Genomic DNA, 15,499 nt, shown 5'->3' with positions numbered 1-15,499 from the left:
ATAGCCGTGTTCCAATAAAACTTTATTTACAAAACAGATTTGGTTCGCAGGCTCTAATTTGCAGTGAAGTGATGATCTGGGGTCGAGCACATAGCACTCACAATAGCAAAATGTCTTGGAAATCTCATTCTTCATTTGAAAGCTTAATTTGAATTTTGCGACTTCATAATGTAGCTGGGTTTATTTCAATACAAAGTTTTTTCTTCCCTCCTGATTGTCACAGAAAATGGATGCGATGGGAAGATGCTGTCTGTTTATTCTTTGCCGTCATGTGGTCCCGTGGCCCACTGCCACGAGAGCCTTTGTAGACTCAATCTGTGTCTGAACTTGATAGGACTCAGTTTCTGGGACATGGACCCCAAGGATATGCTGGAGGCCTGAGGCCTGAGGCCTGCTAGGAATGAGGCTTCCTCTCCTAAAGAACAGAAAGAGAGAGGGAAGGCTGGGCTCAGTGGCTCATGCCTTTAATCACAGCACTTGGGGAGGCCGAGGCCAGTGGATCACCTGAGGTCAGGAGTTCGAGACTAGGCTGGCCAACATGATGAAACCCCGTCTCTACTAAAAATACAAAAAATTAGCTGGGTGTGGTGGCAGATGCCTGTAATCCCAGCTACTCAGGAGGCTGAGGCAGGAGAATCGCTTGAACCCGGGAGGCGGAGGTTGCTGTGAGCGCACAACTGCACTCCAGCCTGGGCATTAAGAGTGAAACTCTGTCTTTAAAAAAAAAAAAAGACAGAGGGAAGATTTGAGTCCAGGGACTGAGGTCAGTAGTAGTAACGACCCCCCTGCCCCATTCACAAGCCTCTGTTATTTCATCGGCTCCCAATAAGAAGACAGGGCAGTTGTTCATTTCACAGATGGGAAAACTAAGGCCCAAAGAGGTTAAGTGACTCGGCCACTGACTGCCTGTCGGTGAGTTCAGAGCTCCAGCCCAGTGAGTACCCTCCCTCTGCCCTGCCTTAGTTTATGCTTCTTGTTTGAGTCAGAGAGAATGTGGCTGTGGTGGCTGGCCAAGATGGTCCTGATTCCTCACCCTCCCTGCACCCATGCCCTTTGCCATGCAGTGCCCTCCTAGGAGGTGGGTGAGACCAGGCTGTCCAGTCTGACCCACACTGGATCAGCCAACCCTGGCTGATCCCTAAAGCTACAAGTGAGTCCAGCCCCAATCAGCAGGGCTCCCTGGCACCCCCAGTTGGGCCCAGACGTGTCAGCAATAAGTGCTCATCACTGAATGCCGCTGGGAGTTTGGGGTTGGTTGTCAGGCAGCAGTGTCATGCCTCTGGTAGCTGATACAGTGGCTGAAAATCTTTTGTGAGCATCTGGGAGCAATAATTCTCCTCTCAAGCCTCTGTCTCTCTGAGCTTGTTGCCGGTTTCATTGAGACTTCTCGGCACCCCCACAGCCTACCTCTCCCTGGTCACAGGAGGACCTCAGTGTGCGAAGGCATCCTTAGACTTGAGGATTCATGGCAGAACAAGTTGTTAGTTTCACAGGCTCTGGAGTTAGACTACCTGGGTTTAAATCGTGGTGTCCCATTACTAGCTGTGTGATCTGGGCTGAGGTTTGAAATCTCTCTCAGCCTCAGTTTCCTCATCTGTAAAGGGGGATGATAATTAGGGTTGTCATGAGGATGAAATGAGATTGTATATATGAAGTCTTGGGTGGAGCCTAACACAAATTACCAAGTGCTTAATACATGCTAGGCACGCAATGGCTATTAGGCGTGCAGTGGCACACTAGTGGATCAGTGGCTCGTGGGGCTCTCAGCAGCCCCTTCTAGGCCCGCCAGCCCCCAGGCAGAAGGTGGAGGTGGCAGGGTCATGCCTAAGTTTCCAGTTTCCCTCCTTTCCATCCACCAGTTTGTGACCTCTTGGACAAAGTCCACAAATCCCTACTGTCACCCAAGCCAGATCCCAGGGAGTCCTTCCTGACCCCTCCCTCTCCCTCCCCACCACACTCACCACAGTGCACTTTGGATTTTGCCTTCTAACATGGGAGCAAGGATGGTGCATTCGGTTCCTATTGCTGTTGTAACAAATCACAAATATAGTGGCTAAAAACTACACATTTATTATCTTATAGCTCTGGAGGTCGGAAGTCCACAGTTTGTCTCAATGGGCTAAAGTCCAGGTATTGGCAGGACTGTTTCTTTTTAGAGGTCTGGAGAAGAATCCATTTCCTTGCCTCTACCAGCTTCCAGAGGCCGCCTGCATTCCTGGGTTCATGGCCCCGTCCTCTGTCTTCAGAGCCAGCAGTGCAGCACCTTCAAATCTCTCTCTGACCCTGACCCTCTTGTCTCCCTCCTCTAAGGACCATTGTTGATTACACAGAGCCCACCCAGATAATCCAAGATGGTCACTCCACGGCAAGACCCTTAATTTAATCATATCTGAAAAATCCCTTTTGCCAAGTAAGGTAACATGTTCACGGGTTCTGGGAATTAGGATGTAGACATCTTTTGCAGGGAGCATATTCTGTTTACCATACATAGGCATTGATTCTTGGGCACAATAGTGGATCTTGTCCCCAGAGCTGAGAATTTTACCTTTTTTTTGAGATGGAGTTTCACTCTTTCACCCAGGCTGGAGTGAAGTAGTGCGATCTTGGCTCGCTGCAACCTCTGCCCCCTCCCCACCCCCCACCAGGTTCAAGTCATTCTCCTGCCTCAGCCTCCTGAGTAGCTGGGATTGTAGGTGCCTGCCACCATGCCCAGCTAATTTTTTGTATTTTTATTAGAGATGGGGTTTTGACATGTTGGCCAGGCTGGTCTCGATCTCCTGACCTCAGGAGATCCAACCCCCTTGGCCTCCCAAAGTGCTAGGATTACAGACGTGAGCCACATGCCTTGCCAAATTTTACACTCCTGTTGAACAAACCGAACTGTGGCTTGTGTTTCACCGTGTATTAGCTAACAAATAGTAATTTTTGTGGTGGGTGGTGTTTTTTTTTTGAGACAGGGTTTCACTCTGTTGACCAGGCTGGAATGCAGTGGCATGATCACGGCTCACTGCAGCCTTGACCTCCTGGGCTCAAGTGATCCTCCTGTCTCAGCCTCCCAAGTAGCTGCCACCACAGGTACATGCCACTACACCTGGCTAATTTTTGTACTTTTTGTAGAGATGGGGGATCACTATGTTGCCCACACTGGTCTCAAACTCCTGGGCTCAAGCATTCCTTCTGCCTCAGCCTTCCAAGTAGCTGGGACTACAGGTGTATGCTACCATGCCTAGTTCCTGACAAATAGTGGTTTTGATAATTAATCAGATTCCTGGAAGTTTATGTAGCTGTGGGGCTGGGAGCCTGCTGCTCAACACTGCAATTGTGCCTCTTAAATAATTACTGAGGCCGGGTGCGTGGCTCACGCCTGTAACCCCAGCACTTTGGGGGCGGATCATGAGGTCAAGAGATCAAGATCATCCTGGCCAACATGATGAAAACCCATCTCTACTAAAAATACAAAACTTAGCTGGGCATGGTGGCACACACCTGTAATCCCAGCACTTTGGGAGACTGAGGCAGGCGGATCACGAAGTCAAGAGATCTAGACCAGCCTGGCCAACGTGGTGAAACTCTGTCTCTACTAAAAATACAAAACTTAGCTGGGCGTGGTAGTATGTGCCTGTAATCCCAGCTACTCAGGCGGCTGAGGCAGGAGAATCACTTGAACCCGGGAGGTGGAGGTTGCAGTGAGCTGAGATTGCACCACTGCACTCCAGCCTGGCCACAGAGCGAGACCCTGTCTCAAAATAATAATAATAATAATAAATACTGAATACCTCCCTTTCTCCTTTTCATTACCACCTCCATCCAGGCTGCATTGTTTCTGGCCTAGACTGCTGCAGCAGCTCCTCGCTGGCCTCCCTGCCTCCACTCTTGCGTGCTCCAAGCCACCCTCCCCACAGCTGTCAGATGGACACTTTAGTGTATACATCGGACCACAGTGGCCACTTCTCTGTCTAAAAGCCCTCCACAGCTCCCACTGCCCTCAGCATGAAGACCTAGCCACCCCTACCACTGCACAAGGCCCTCTGTGAGGGGCACCTGCTTCCTCTCCAGCCTTGTCACTCGTCCCTCCCTGCCAGGGTGACCAACCATCTTGGTTTGCCTGGGACTGTTCCAGTTTTATCATTGAAACTCCAGTGTCTTGGAAAACTCAGTCCGGGGAAACCAGGACAATTGGTCACTCTGCCCTTGCCCCTGACTTTATGCTCTGGCAACACCGGAGTTCTCTTCCAAGCAGTCGCTCTGCTTTGTTCATGCTGTTCCCTCCACTGGAAAGTGACCCCTTCTATTCCCCAGTGAACTGATTAGCAAGTAACTGAAAACCTACTTCAGTGGCTAAAACAAATGCAGATGTATTTTTTTTTTCACATAGCAAGACATTCGGAGGAAAACGGTGGCTGGCATTGCATCTACAGCTTGATGAGGTCTAAGCTGACATCTCTGTAATTCTCTTGGCCACAAGATGGCTGCCTCAGCTCCAGGCTTTGCGTCCATATTCAAGGAAGGAAGAAGGGGAAGGGGCAGCACCAGCTATGTCAGATCCTTCTTATCAGAAAAGATTTTGTTTTTCCAGAGGATGTTTTACACTGCAGGGCAGCAGAGCATAGTGTACAAGAGCACAGGCCTTGGAGCCAGATTACCAAAGTCTGGATCCCAGCCCACCAACTGCTAGTTAGACACTGGGAAGCACTAACAACCCTCTCTGGCCTCAGTTTTCTCATCTGTAAAATGGGCATGTTGTGAATAGTAACCTACCTCATAGGGTTGTTTTTGGGGATTGAGACAATGTAAAAGCTATAGAACAGTGCTTGGCACATACTAAGTGCCTGATAAATGTTAGATGTTATTTAATTATTACACGTTATAGGCCAGAATGGAGTCCTATAGCTCTGTAACTACAAGGAATCTGAGGACAGCAAGCACTTAGCATTTATAACCCCCAATATAAAGATACACACAAAAGAAGATAGCTGGGAATGAGGCTGGGCGTGGTGGCTCATGCTTGTAGTCCCAGTATTTTGGGAGGCCAAGGTGGGCGGGTCACCTGAGGTCAGGAATTTGAGACCAGCCTGGACAACATGGTGAAATCCCATCTCTACTAAAGAAATACAAAAAAAAAAAAAAAAAAAAAATAGTGGGGTGTGGTGGCATGTGCCTGTAATCCTAGCTAGTGGGGAAGCCAAGGTAGAAGAATCACTTGAACCTGGGAGGCAGAGGTTGTAGTGAGCTGAGATCACACCACTGCACTCTAGCCTGGGCATCAGAGCGAGATTCCATCTCAAAAAGAAAAAAAAAGAAAAGTAAAGAAGTTATCTGGGAATGAAGTTTGGATTAAGCAAACAGAACTACCTTCGGAACTTGGGCACCTCCTAGTCAAATTTTAAGACCAAGCTTGGGCCGGGCGTGGTGGCTCACACCTGTAATCCCAGCACTTTGGGAGGCCGAGGAGGGCGAATCATGAGGTCAGGAGTTCAAGACCAATCTGGCCAACATAGTGAAACCCCTTCCCTACTAAAAATGCCAAAAAGTAGCCAGGTGTGGTGGTGTGCACCTGTAACCCTAGCTACTTGGGAGACTGAGGCAGGAGAATCGTGTGAACCAGGGAGGCAGAGGTTGCAATGAGCTGAGATCATACCATTGCACTCCAGCCCGGGTGACAGTGTGAGGCTCGGTCTCAAAAACAAACAAACAAAAAAACCACCAGTCTTGGGTATCGTTACCTCCGGGAAGCCATCCTGGACTCCTCCCATCAACTGGCACTGGTTTAAGTGTCCCGTTTCTATGCTCCTGGTCTGAATTTCAGTTTTCAAATGTATTCCAGGGAATTTAATGATCTATTTACTGGTCTGTCTCCTGCACAGCTGGGATCACGTTATCCCTGGATTCTGGGTCTGGGGGGTGCTGGGCTCCCTGTAGACCCCATTACTTGTTGAGTAAGTCAAGTCTTTCCTGAGACTTGCTTTGGCATCATGGGGGTGTAGGAGTCATGCCATGGTCCTCACTTCTAGGGGACAAAGTCTGGTGGAGAAAAGGGACAACTCTTGTGCCAGTCTGAGGCAGCTGCAGCCGAGGGCTCTCCTGCAAGGGGTCCAGAGGCTGGGCTGGTGGGACCTCCACAGAACAGGACATCCCCAGGAGCACACTAGCCCAGAGACCCCTATCATCAGGGTCCGTTCCTCCTGGCACGTCCCTGCCTGGACACTGGGTCCCTCTCACCTCTGGCCCCTCTTGCCCTTTTGTCAGCTTCAGGAGAACTCTCTCCTCCTGAGACTCCTGGATCAGGTGTTGCCGGCTGTCCCAACTCTTTCTCTCTGGGCCTCAGTTCCCCGACCTGTCTAATGCAGTGAAAGCATACCCAGCTCTGACCACTGTGATTCTGTGCGGAATCCATTGCCTTCTTCAAATGTACATCTTCTGAGGGTGGGGCTGGGGTCTCCTCCTTCTCCTGTACCCTCACCATGCCCAGCACAGGGCTGGACACAGAGGCTGGCTCACTAAACATTTCTCAAAGCAGAGAGCCCCGGCCAACAGCAGCTGTGGGCTCTGTGCTGTGGGCTAGGGGTGGGGAAGGTCCCTGCCAGGGAGCCCCTTCCCCAGGAGTGGTTGTCCAGGAGCTTTGGCCATCCTCTGTGGCCTGGCCTCTCTGGGCTAGGGGAGGCTGCTTTTGGGGACATTCTGTCTTCCACCTGCAGCTGGGGGGCTGTGAGGACCCGCCAGACCCCTCAGTGGAGGTAGGATCAGAGAAGCGAATGATTTCATCAGGGTCTCACCGGCTCGCAGCTTGTGAGGTGGAGTGGGGAAGGCGTCTGATGTGTCCTTAACTCCCATCCCCTCCGGCTTCACACAAGACTCCCTGGGATCTCCATCCCCGGCCCCTGCCTCCCACGAATGCCCCAGGAGGCTCCTTCCTGGGCCCTCTCCCCGGGCCTCTGTTTCCCCACCTGTCTAATCGGGGTGGGGGGAACTGGCTGGGTAGGTGTCTCTTTGGCTCCACAGTGTGGAAGGGGCAGCACCAGAGAGCCTGGGAAGCAACAGACGCCGTGCAAATCAAGGATCCAGGCGGCTCGAGGGAAAGGAGGTTTATTGCTGTTGTGGGCACTCGCTGCCGCCGTTCGCAGCGACAGATCACAGCTGCATTTTCTGGAGGAGCAGAGAACAGAGTGAGGGACTCAGGGCTGTACCACCTTCAGGGGCAGTACAAGGCTCCGCCCAGAGGGTGGGTCTGTGGGGGAATCCCCGGCCTTAACATGCCAGCCTTGTCCCTGTCCAAGGGGTCTGAGCCCCATTTGGGGCTTGGAACACATGCTCTTCCCAGCGGGGATGCCCCCAGCTAGGGGTGCCCCTCTGTTCCCCCACCCTCAAGGTGATAAGTGGCCATCCACACCATCCCCCTCCTCTGCTGGGTTATACCCTCAGGGGGTCAGTTTTGAGGGGAGACCGGTGTGGGGCCTGGATGAGGACGTGAGTATTTGCTGAAGGCAGTGGATGAATGGATGGAGGAGTTGATGACTGTTTCCTTATTGACATTCAACTCAAGGCCTGCTGCTGTAAGCACTCAATCAATATTTCTTGAAAGAGAGAGTGAATGTTGAATAAGTGTATCAATGAATCACTGAATGAGTGAATAAATGCATGAATGAGTGAATGAGTGAATAAATGCATGAATGAGTGAATAAGGGCATGAATGAGTGAATGAGGGAGTGGGTGAGTGAGGGCGAGGAGCTGACAGGTGCAGAGACAGCTGTGGAGGCAGCACCCACCTCGTTGATCCAGTCGATGTAGGCCGACACCCGGGTGTAGACTACAGGCTTCTTGACGGTGTTGCAGCCCAGCCCAGAGCCAAAGCTGACGATGCCAAACACCTCCCAGGAGCTGTTCTCCAACTGGCAGTTCAGTGGGCCACCCGAGTCCCCCTGCAGCAGAGCAGGAGGGCATCAGTCCTTCACTAGGCCCCCAGGAGGCAGCTTGGGAAGCGGGGCTGGGTGGGGTGGAGGATTGGGTTGACTTTCTCAGCCTCAGTAGACAGTTTTGGACTCAGGCTGCCCAAGGTGAGGGAGGCAGAGGAAATGTGTTTGGGGCTGCCTTGGCCTCATTCTGGGAGGCCCTGGGGTGTCCGACTAGCTCTTGGTTTGCTGTGTGATCTTGGGATGATGTTATTCCTCTCCGTGGCTCAGTTTCCCTAGCTGTTCAGGTCACCTTGTTTAAGACTCTGTGAGCTACCCAGAGCAGTGAGCATGCTGGCATCTGTGCTGGAGGCCTGGGAAGGCGAGGAAGGAGGGCGAGAATGGGGAGGGTCATGTGTTTGAAAACAGGACATTCCCTGATTATCTTAGATGTTTTATGGTTCTGGTCTCCTGGACTGGTGGAGTAAATGGCATGGAGGAACATGTGTAGTGACTTCAGTGACGCCTCTTCTGTGTCCTTTAGACTCATGTAGTCCTAACCCTGTGAAGTAGTTACTAGAATTCCATTTTACAGATGAAAAAACTGAGGTCAGAGGTTCAATGGCCTTCCCATGGTTACACAGCTCATAAACGGTAGGACTGGGGCTTGAACTCAGATACTCAAGCTCAATGCTCATGCTCTCACCACAGTGCTGGGGGGTGATAGGCATCCCCTGAGCCTGCTGGGCCCAGCCAGGGCTTGCTCAGTCTCCTCCTGGGGAAGGGTTTGGCCCATTGCACCCCCCTTTGCCCATGTCCACTTGGCCACTGGGAGTAGGGACAAAGTGCAGAACCTAGCCACTCACATTGCAGGCTGAGATGACGCCATCGCCCCCGGCGCACACCATGGTGTCCTTCACCCTGAAGCCCCACCAGTCACTCCTGGAGCACGTGGCGTGATCCACCACTGGCTGCAGGCCCTGCTGCAGCTCATCAGCAATGGGGCCGTTGGCTGGGGAGAGATTGGGCAGTGAGCAGGGAGGCAGCGGGCAGCCCAGCCCCTCCGCAGGCCTTCGGGGAGCAGAGGCCTGGGACAGGACCCAGGGGAGTGCCGGCCGAGATGCTGCGAGTACCACGCACCTGCCCTTCATCAAGAGGCCAGCCAAGATCCCAGAGGATTGGGAGCAGGCTACTGAGAGCCCTTGGGAGAATAGCCATTGAGTTGAGTTGTCTTTAAATTGGATTCTGGGGGGTTAATTGTCATCATTCCCTGCAGGTCTCTGCCTTTGCTGTCACACATTAAAAACCCTTTCTCATCCCAAAATTTTCTTGTTTTCTTTCCTTCTTTTCTTTTGGATATAAGGTCTGACTCTGTTGCTCAGGCTGGAGTGCAGTGGCGAGATCATAGCTCATGGCAGCCTCAAACCCCTCAAAAGATCCTCTGGCCTCAGCCTCCTGAGTGGTTTGGGACCACAGGCACACACCACCATACACCGCTATTTAAAGAATGTTTTTTGGTAGAGGCAGGGTCTTGCTATGTTGCTCAGGCTGGTCTTGAACTCCTGGCCTCAAGAGATCTTTCTTCCTTGGCTTCCTAAAATGCCGACATTACAGGCGTGAGGCACCACACTTGGCCTCTCCCCCAGGATTTTCTGAATAGTGATCTGCATTTTCTCCTGTCTCCCATAGTTTCATTATTTGCATTTAACTTTTAATTCAGCTGGAATCTGTTTGGGCATATGGTATTCCATAGATGTCATCCCCTCCACAAATGGTTTATTTTAGTTTATTTATGCGACACTACGTGCCAAGTACTGTTCTGAGCACTTGGCAAATTCTAATTCATCTAAGCCTTACCACCTCTCTCAGAGACATTTGTCAGCGTCTGTCACATGGTATGTGCTTAATAAATATTAGCTGTTATTGTTACAGGGTTTACAAAGACGTGAAAATGTGAAGGCAAAAGGGAAAGCGGTGGGCAAATGTGGGTGGCATGCTGCTTCCTTCAGGAAGGCTCTCGGGATTTGCCAGGGACAATACTCACTCCAGAGGCGGCCCCAGCCAGTGACATAGCAGGGGTAGTCCTGGGGGAGCAGGGAGTCCTTCTCTGGCAGGCAGGCCACCTGGATGGTGTCACTCAGCTCCACGTGCTCTGCAAGCTTGATGAGGGCAATGTCGTTGCTGGAATCCAAAGTGGAGAAGGTGAGGGGCAGGCGGGCCCTGGCCCCACAGGCCCAGGCTAGGGAGCTCGGGCTGTGAGTTGGGAGTCAGGTCCTTCACAAACATCCTGACGGCCAGCTTCTTCTTGGCCTTTGGGGATGCCAGGACAAATGATTCACCATCCAACATGATCGCCCGCCCTGTTGACATAGCTTCTTCTCACGTTATCACCTCGGGGAAGGGCTGATGGAGATGGGGGGAAGTGTTCCAAACCATTGCTGGCTGTGCTTTAGTCGGAAAGAGGCTACAGCAAGTTGAGAATTCTAATCCCCAAAGATGGCACTTGCAGATGCCAGTTTTAATATTTTCGTGTTACAGGAGTAAAAGCTGGCTGCCCTAGACAGACCTGGTTTGATTCTTAGTTCTGCCACAAAGTGGGCTGTGTGACCTCCGACACATTTCTTGACCTCTCTGAGCCTTGGTTCTTTGTCCAGGGCTGTTGTGAGGATTACATAACAGATGGCATATCAAGTGTCTATTGCAATGTGGGCATACGGTAGCCCCAGCCTCTGGAGAGACACTGTTGGGGGTCCTTGTGGACCTTCCTGGGAGCCTTTGCCAATGAAGGGGATAAGAGGGGTATTCATCTCCATGAATTAGCATTTGGCCATTTTGTGTAAGAGAGTCATTTGCTGGCTGTCCAGGGTGAGAATGGGTGTCAGGTGTTAGACGTAGTGAACCCCAACTTTCTCTTCAAAGAATCAGTATGTCAGTATGTTCAGCTCTCTCATTCTTTAATTCTCTATTTTAAAGTTTAACTTCCTTATAGTCCAGTAAACAACCTTCTCCTCCGGTTCTAATCAGTAGTTCACATCTGTTTCCCCGGCCCCCAGCTCCGTCCTGACTCATCCCGGTCACCTGCTCCGGTCACCTGCTCTGGTTACTTTCTTTGACCTCGGTCACCCCTGGCTGCCTGATCTGACCCGCCCATAACTGTCCTTCCCACCAAACCACCCACCTTGCTGCTCCAGCTTGGACCCCTGCTTTGTTTAAAATAGCCAATTGGGATTAGTCTAGCTTGTGCGGTCTAACCCCAGCCAATAGGGGAACGACGCAGCAGTAGGGGCATCCTCCGTCAGGCATAAGTGCCCCTTCCCCTCCTTGTCCAGGTGTGCGGCCACCATGGCTCCATCCTTGAGCCGCACCCTTCTATAGACGTAAATCTCCTTGCTGAGATGATTTATCTTCAAGTGCTATTTTTTGTGGCATCGAAATTTTACGTATGACACAGGTACGGGTGGGACAGGCTCTGTGGCTCCGTCTCGGGGACCCCCACTTCTGCACTGCCCCCAGCGGCCGTGGGATGGGCAGTTCGTTACTCACCGCACCAGGAAGGAGTTCCATTTCTCGTGGACGTGGATGGTGTCCACACCCACAAACAGGGATCCTTCCTCATCTTCCACCTCCAGGTTGCTCTTTCCCAGGCCCACACGGTAGGTCAGAGTGTTGCTGGGTGAAGGAAGGGGACAGGTCAGGGTGGCCCCCTGGTCCTGCCAGCCAGTGGGACAGCAAGGAAGCCCTGAGGCTTTCATGGGACTCATTTGGGGGGAAAGGAGTGTCCCCACTGTCCTATACCAGGGTGAGGGGAAAGGGTCCAGGACTTGGGGTCAAGGGACTTGGGTTCATGTTGTGGCCTTTCTGCTCCTGGCTGTGTAGCATTGTGCCTCAGTTCCCTCATCTGTAAGAGGGAGATGATACTGGAACTTACTCCCAGGGCGGCTGTGAGAATAAACTCATCCAAGCTTCCACCGCTCTTGCCTGCACGTTTGTGGCATCCACCTAACTGCCTCTCACTTGTGCTCTGGCCTACTCCTATCTGTTCTGAATTCAGCAGGGTGAGTTACAGAATATCTCAGGCCAGGCGTGGTGGCTCACTCCTGTAATCCCAGCACCGTGGGAAGCCAGGACAGGAGGACTGCTTGAGGCCAGGAGTTTGACAGCAGCCTGGGGCACGTGGCAAAACCCCATCTCTACAAAAAATGGAAAAATTATGGTGAGATTTGGGCTTCTAAGTTTTTTTAAAAAATGAAGAAGAAGAAACATTAGCTGGGAATGTGTAGGGGCCTGTGTTTATAGTCCCAGCTACTCAGGAGGCTGAGGTGGGAGGATCACTTGAGTTCAGGAGATCGAGGCTACAGTGAGCCATGATGGCGCCACTACATTCCAGCCTGGGCTATAGAATGAGACCCTGTCTCTACAAAAAAAAAAAGTATATATGAAATATATTGTAAGTATATATTTTATAAAATATATTAAAAATATTTTTATGGAATATAGAAAAATACGTCAGCCCACAACTCTCCTTTGCTCAGAAACCCTTCCAGCAGCTCCATCTTACTCAGGGTCAGAGCCAAAGTCCTGCCGCTGACCTGCACAATGCGGCCATTTCCTCTCTAGCTCACCTCCTCCCGCTCTCCTCCAGCACACGCTGCCCCTGCCATAGCAGCTTCCTCCTTATTTCTCAACCACACCGACAGGTCTCTTCTCCAAGCCTTTGCATGGCTGTTCCTGCTGCCTGGAACACCCTTCCCCTAGATCCATAATTTCCTCCCTCACTTCCTTCAGGCCTTTGCCCAAATATCCCCCTTTCAGCTCTCTGAAATGTCCCGAATATTTGCCTGAATATCCCCCTTTCAGCTCTTCCCCGGCCAACACATTTAAAATAGAACCCCTCATTCTGTTTGTCCTCTTCTGAACTTATTTTTGTATTTTCTACTTTTTTGAGATGGAGTCTTGCTCTGTTGCCCAGGCTGGAGTGTAATGGCATAATTTTGGCTCACTGCAACCTCCATCTCCTGGGTTCAAGCTATTCTCCTACCTCAGCCTCCCTAGTAGCTGGGATTATAGGAGCCTGCCATCACACCTGGCTAATTTTTGTATTTTTAGTAGAGACAGGGTTTCACTGTGTTGGCCAGGCTGGTCTTGAACTCCTGACCTCAGGTGATCCTCCCGCCTCGGCCTCCCAGAGTGCTAGCATTACTGGCGTGAGCCATCGCACCTGGCCAAGACCTTATTTTTTAATCACCCGAGATGTTATATATTTACTTGTTTAATTGTCTGCTGCTCTGCCTTCAGAAGAATATAAGTTTCCCGAGAGCACAGACTTTGTTTTCACTGCTGTTTCCTGGCACATAGTAGATGCACAATAAATGTTTGACTGAATAAATGCACAACTGAGTTACTGCGTGTGAGTAGCTTATGTAGCCCAGTGCCTGGAGTGTGGAGAAGCTGCTCAGTAAAAGCAGAGTGTCAGGCTCCCACCCCTGGATGACGGCTGGGTCTCAGGGCGGCATCCCTGCACACCTGATGCAGTGGGCGGCCGTGAGGACGAAGTTGCTGGCGATCAAGGTCCCGCCACATGTGTGCCTCCACGTGTCGTCCTTGAGGTACTGGAGGGAGATCTGCAGGAGTGGGGGGAGTGCTGTGTGTCAGCCTGTGGGTCCGCGGGACCCTCACCCCACCACCCTCTCTATCTCTACCTCCCAGCCCCACACAGGCTTACCTGCCAGGGCCAGCTGTGGGGCCGGGCATTTTCTCCTCCCACCACACGGGCGGATAGGTTGGGCAGGAAGCTGGGCACCCCGCAGCTGGAGGCTGAGGAGACAGGAGGCCAGGACAGCCGGTGAGTGGGGCCGGCTGACCATGGGGAAAGGGGTGGGAGGGTGGGCAGATGGAAGGAGCACAGACTTGGGGCAGGGCAGACACGGGGTTCGTGTTTTACTGTGTGACTTGAGGGGAAGCCACTCAGGTCTCTAGGCTTCGTCTTCCCTTTCTGTGAAATGGGAAGAATCACACTAACCTGGTGAGTTTGTCCTGAGAACTGAATTAGACAACACATAGAAAAGAAAGCGTCTGGCCGGGCGCGCCGGCTCACGCCTGTAATCCTATCACTTTGGGAGGCCCAGGTGAGCGGATGACTTGAGATCAGGAGTTTGAAACCAGCCTAACCAACATGGCGAAACCCTGTCTTTACTAAAAATACAAAAATTAGCCAGGCATGATGGTGCACACCTGTAATCCCAGCCATTTGGGAGGCTAAGGCAGGAGAATCGCTTGAGCCTGGGAAGCAGAGGTTGCAGTGAGCTGAGATCGTGCCATTGCACTCTAGCCTGGGTGACAAGAGCAAAACTCCATCTCAAAAAAAAAAAATGTGTGTGGCGTGTGTGTGAGTGCCTGGTACACCTGTGTTCTTCTGTTGCTTTCTAGGCCCCTGCATCATGGTGTGTGTGAGAGAGAGAGCATTAAATCCACTGTGATAGCTGGGAAGCCGTGAGGAGTGGTCAAGAGCATGTGCCGTTCTGCAAGATACATGTGGACTCAAATTCTGCCTCTTCCACTAACCCGCCACGTGATGTCAGGCAAGATAGAGTCGCACTGAACCTCAATGTCCTCATCTGTAAAATGGGGCTATTAATAGACCCTACCTTTTTTTTTTTTGAGATGGAGTTTCACTCTTGTCACCCAGGCTGGAGTTCGATGGCCTGATCTTGGCTTACTGCAACCTCTGCCTCCTGGGTTCAAGCGATTCTCCTGCCTTAGCCCCCTGAATAGCTGCGATTACGGGTGCCCACCACCATGCCTGGCTAATTTTGGTATTTTTAATAGAGATGGGGTTTCACCATGTTGGCCAGGCTGATCTCAAACTCCTGATCTCAAGTCATCCTCCTGCCTTGATCTCCCAAAGTGCTGGGATTACAGGCATGAGCCACCGCTCCCGGCAATACACCCTACCTCTCAAGGTTGTTTTGAGGATGAAATTGGCTCCTACATGGAAGGGGCCTAGCACAGCGCCTGGCACACACTAAACACATGGGAAGCAGGAGCTGCTGTTGTTCTGCTGTTGTTGCTGTTAGCTGGAAAGACTCTTAATTAAGTGCTCTCCTTGGCCAAAAAAGCCAGTGAGATTTAGAGTGGTGACGCAACTTTTCCGGGTCCCGCAGAGAAGAAGTGGCATTTAAGCCAAGTCCCTGGCCTCCTAATCTGGAAAAATGCCACCAAAATGATGGAATGGAGAATCCCCAAGGGGGAGAGAGTGCTGGGAAAGGCAAATCCCAGAGGTCCCCGGGGTGACCCCAGGATGGGCATCTCATGTCCCCACCCCTTGCGTGGTGTTTCCACACCTCATTTCTAACTAGGGACAGGCTGGATCACCTTCCCTGTCTTGCAGATGTGGAAACAGTTACCAGGCAGGCTGCAGCTCGTCTGGCACACAGCTGATTGGTAGCATCTGAACCCACAGGGGACCCTAAGGCGCCTTTCCTGGGGAGCAGAGGCCCCCCTCCCATCCTATCCTCGCCCTGGAGGCCAGCCCCGGCTCACAGCCTGCCGGCGGCAGCCCCACCCCACCACTTACCGCAGGCCAAGAATGCGGCGAGGACGGTGACGCCCAGCAT

The 15,499-nt window shown here is 51.8% G+C and overlaps 1 protein-coding gene across 1 annotated transcript; it reads right to left on the bottom strand.

The window, feature by feature from the left end:
• Positions 1–267: 267 nt before the first annotated feature.
• On the bottom strand, positions 268–15,499 carry CTRC (chymotrypsin C). Its single transcript, XM_064363703.1, has 9 exons — positions 15,460–15,499; positions 13,609–13,700; positions 13,410–13,507; positions 11,430–11,555; positions 9,931–10,067; positions 8,753–8,898; positions 7,760–7,916; positions 6,945–7,143; positions 268–415 (listed from the first exon to the last, which is right to left on the bottom strand). Exons 1-9 carry the CDS (start codon positions 15,497–15,499, stop codon positions 268–270), a joined length of 1,143 nt encoding a protein of 380 aa, XP_064219773.1.

The sequence above is a fragment of the Aotus nancymaae genome, unplaced genomic scaffold, assembly GCF_030222135.1.
Source record: "Aotus nancymaae isolate 86718 unplaced genomic scaffold, 86718_ANA_hifiasm-v0.15.2.pri h1tg000053l, whole genome shotgun sequence".
Lineage (NCBI taxonomy): Eukaryota > Metazoa > Chordata > Mammalia > Primates > Aotidae > Aotus > Aotus nancymaae.
This window is presented reverse-complemented; position numbering and strand designations above follow the sequence as displayed.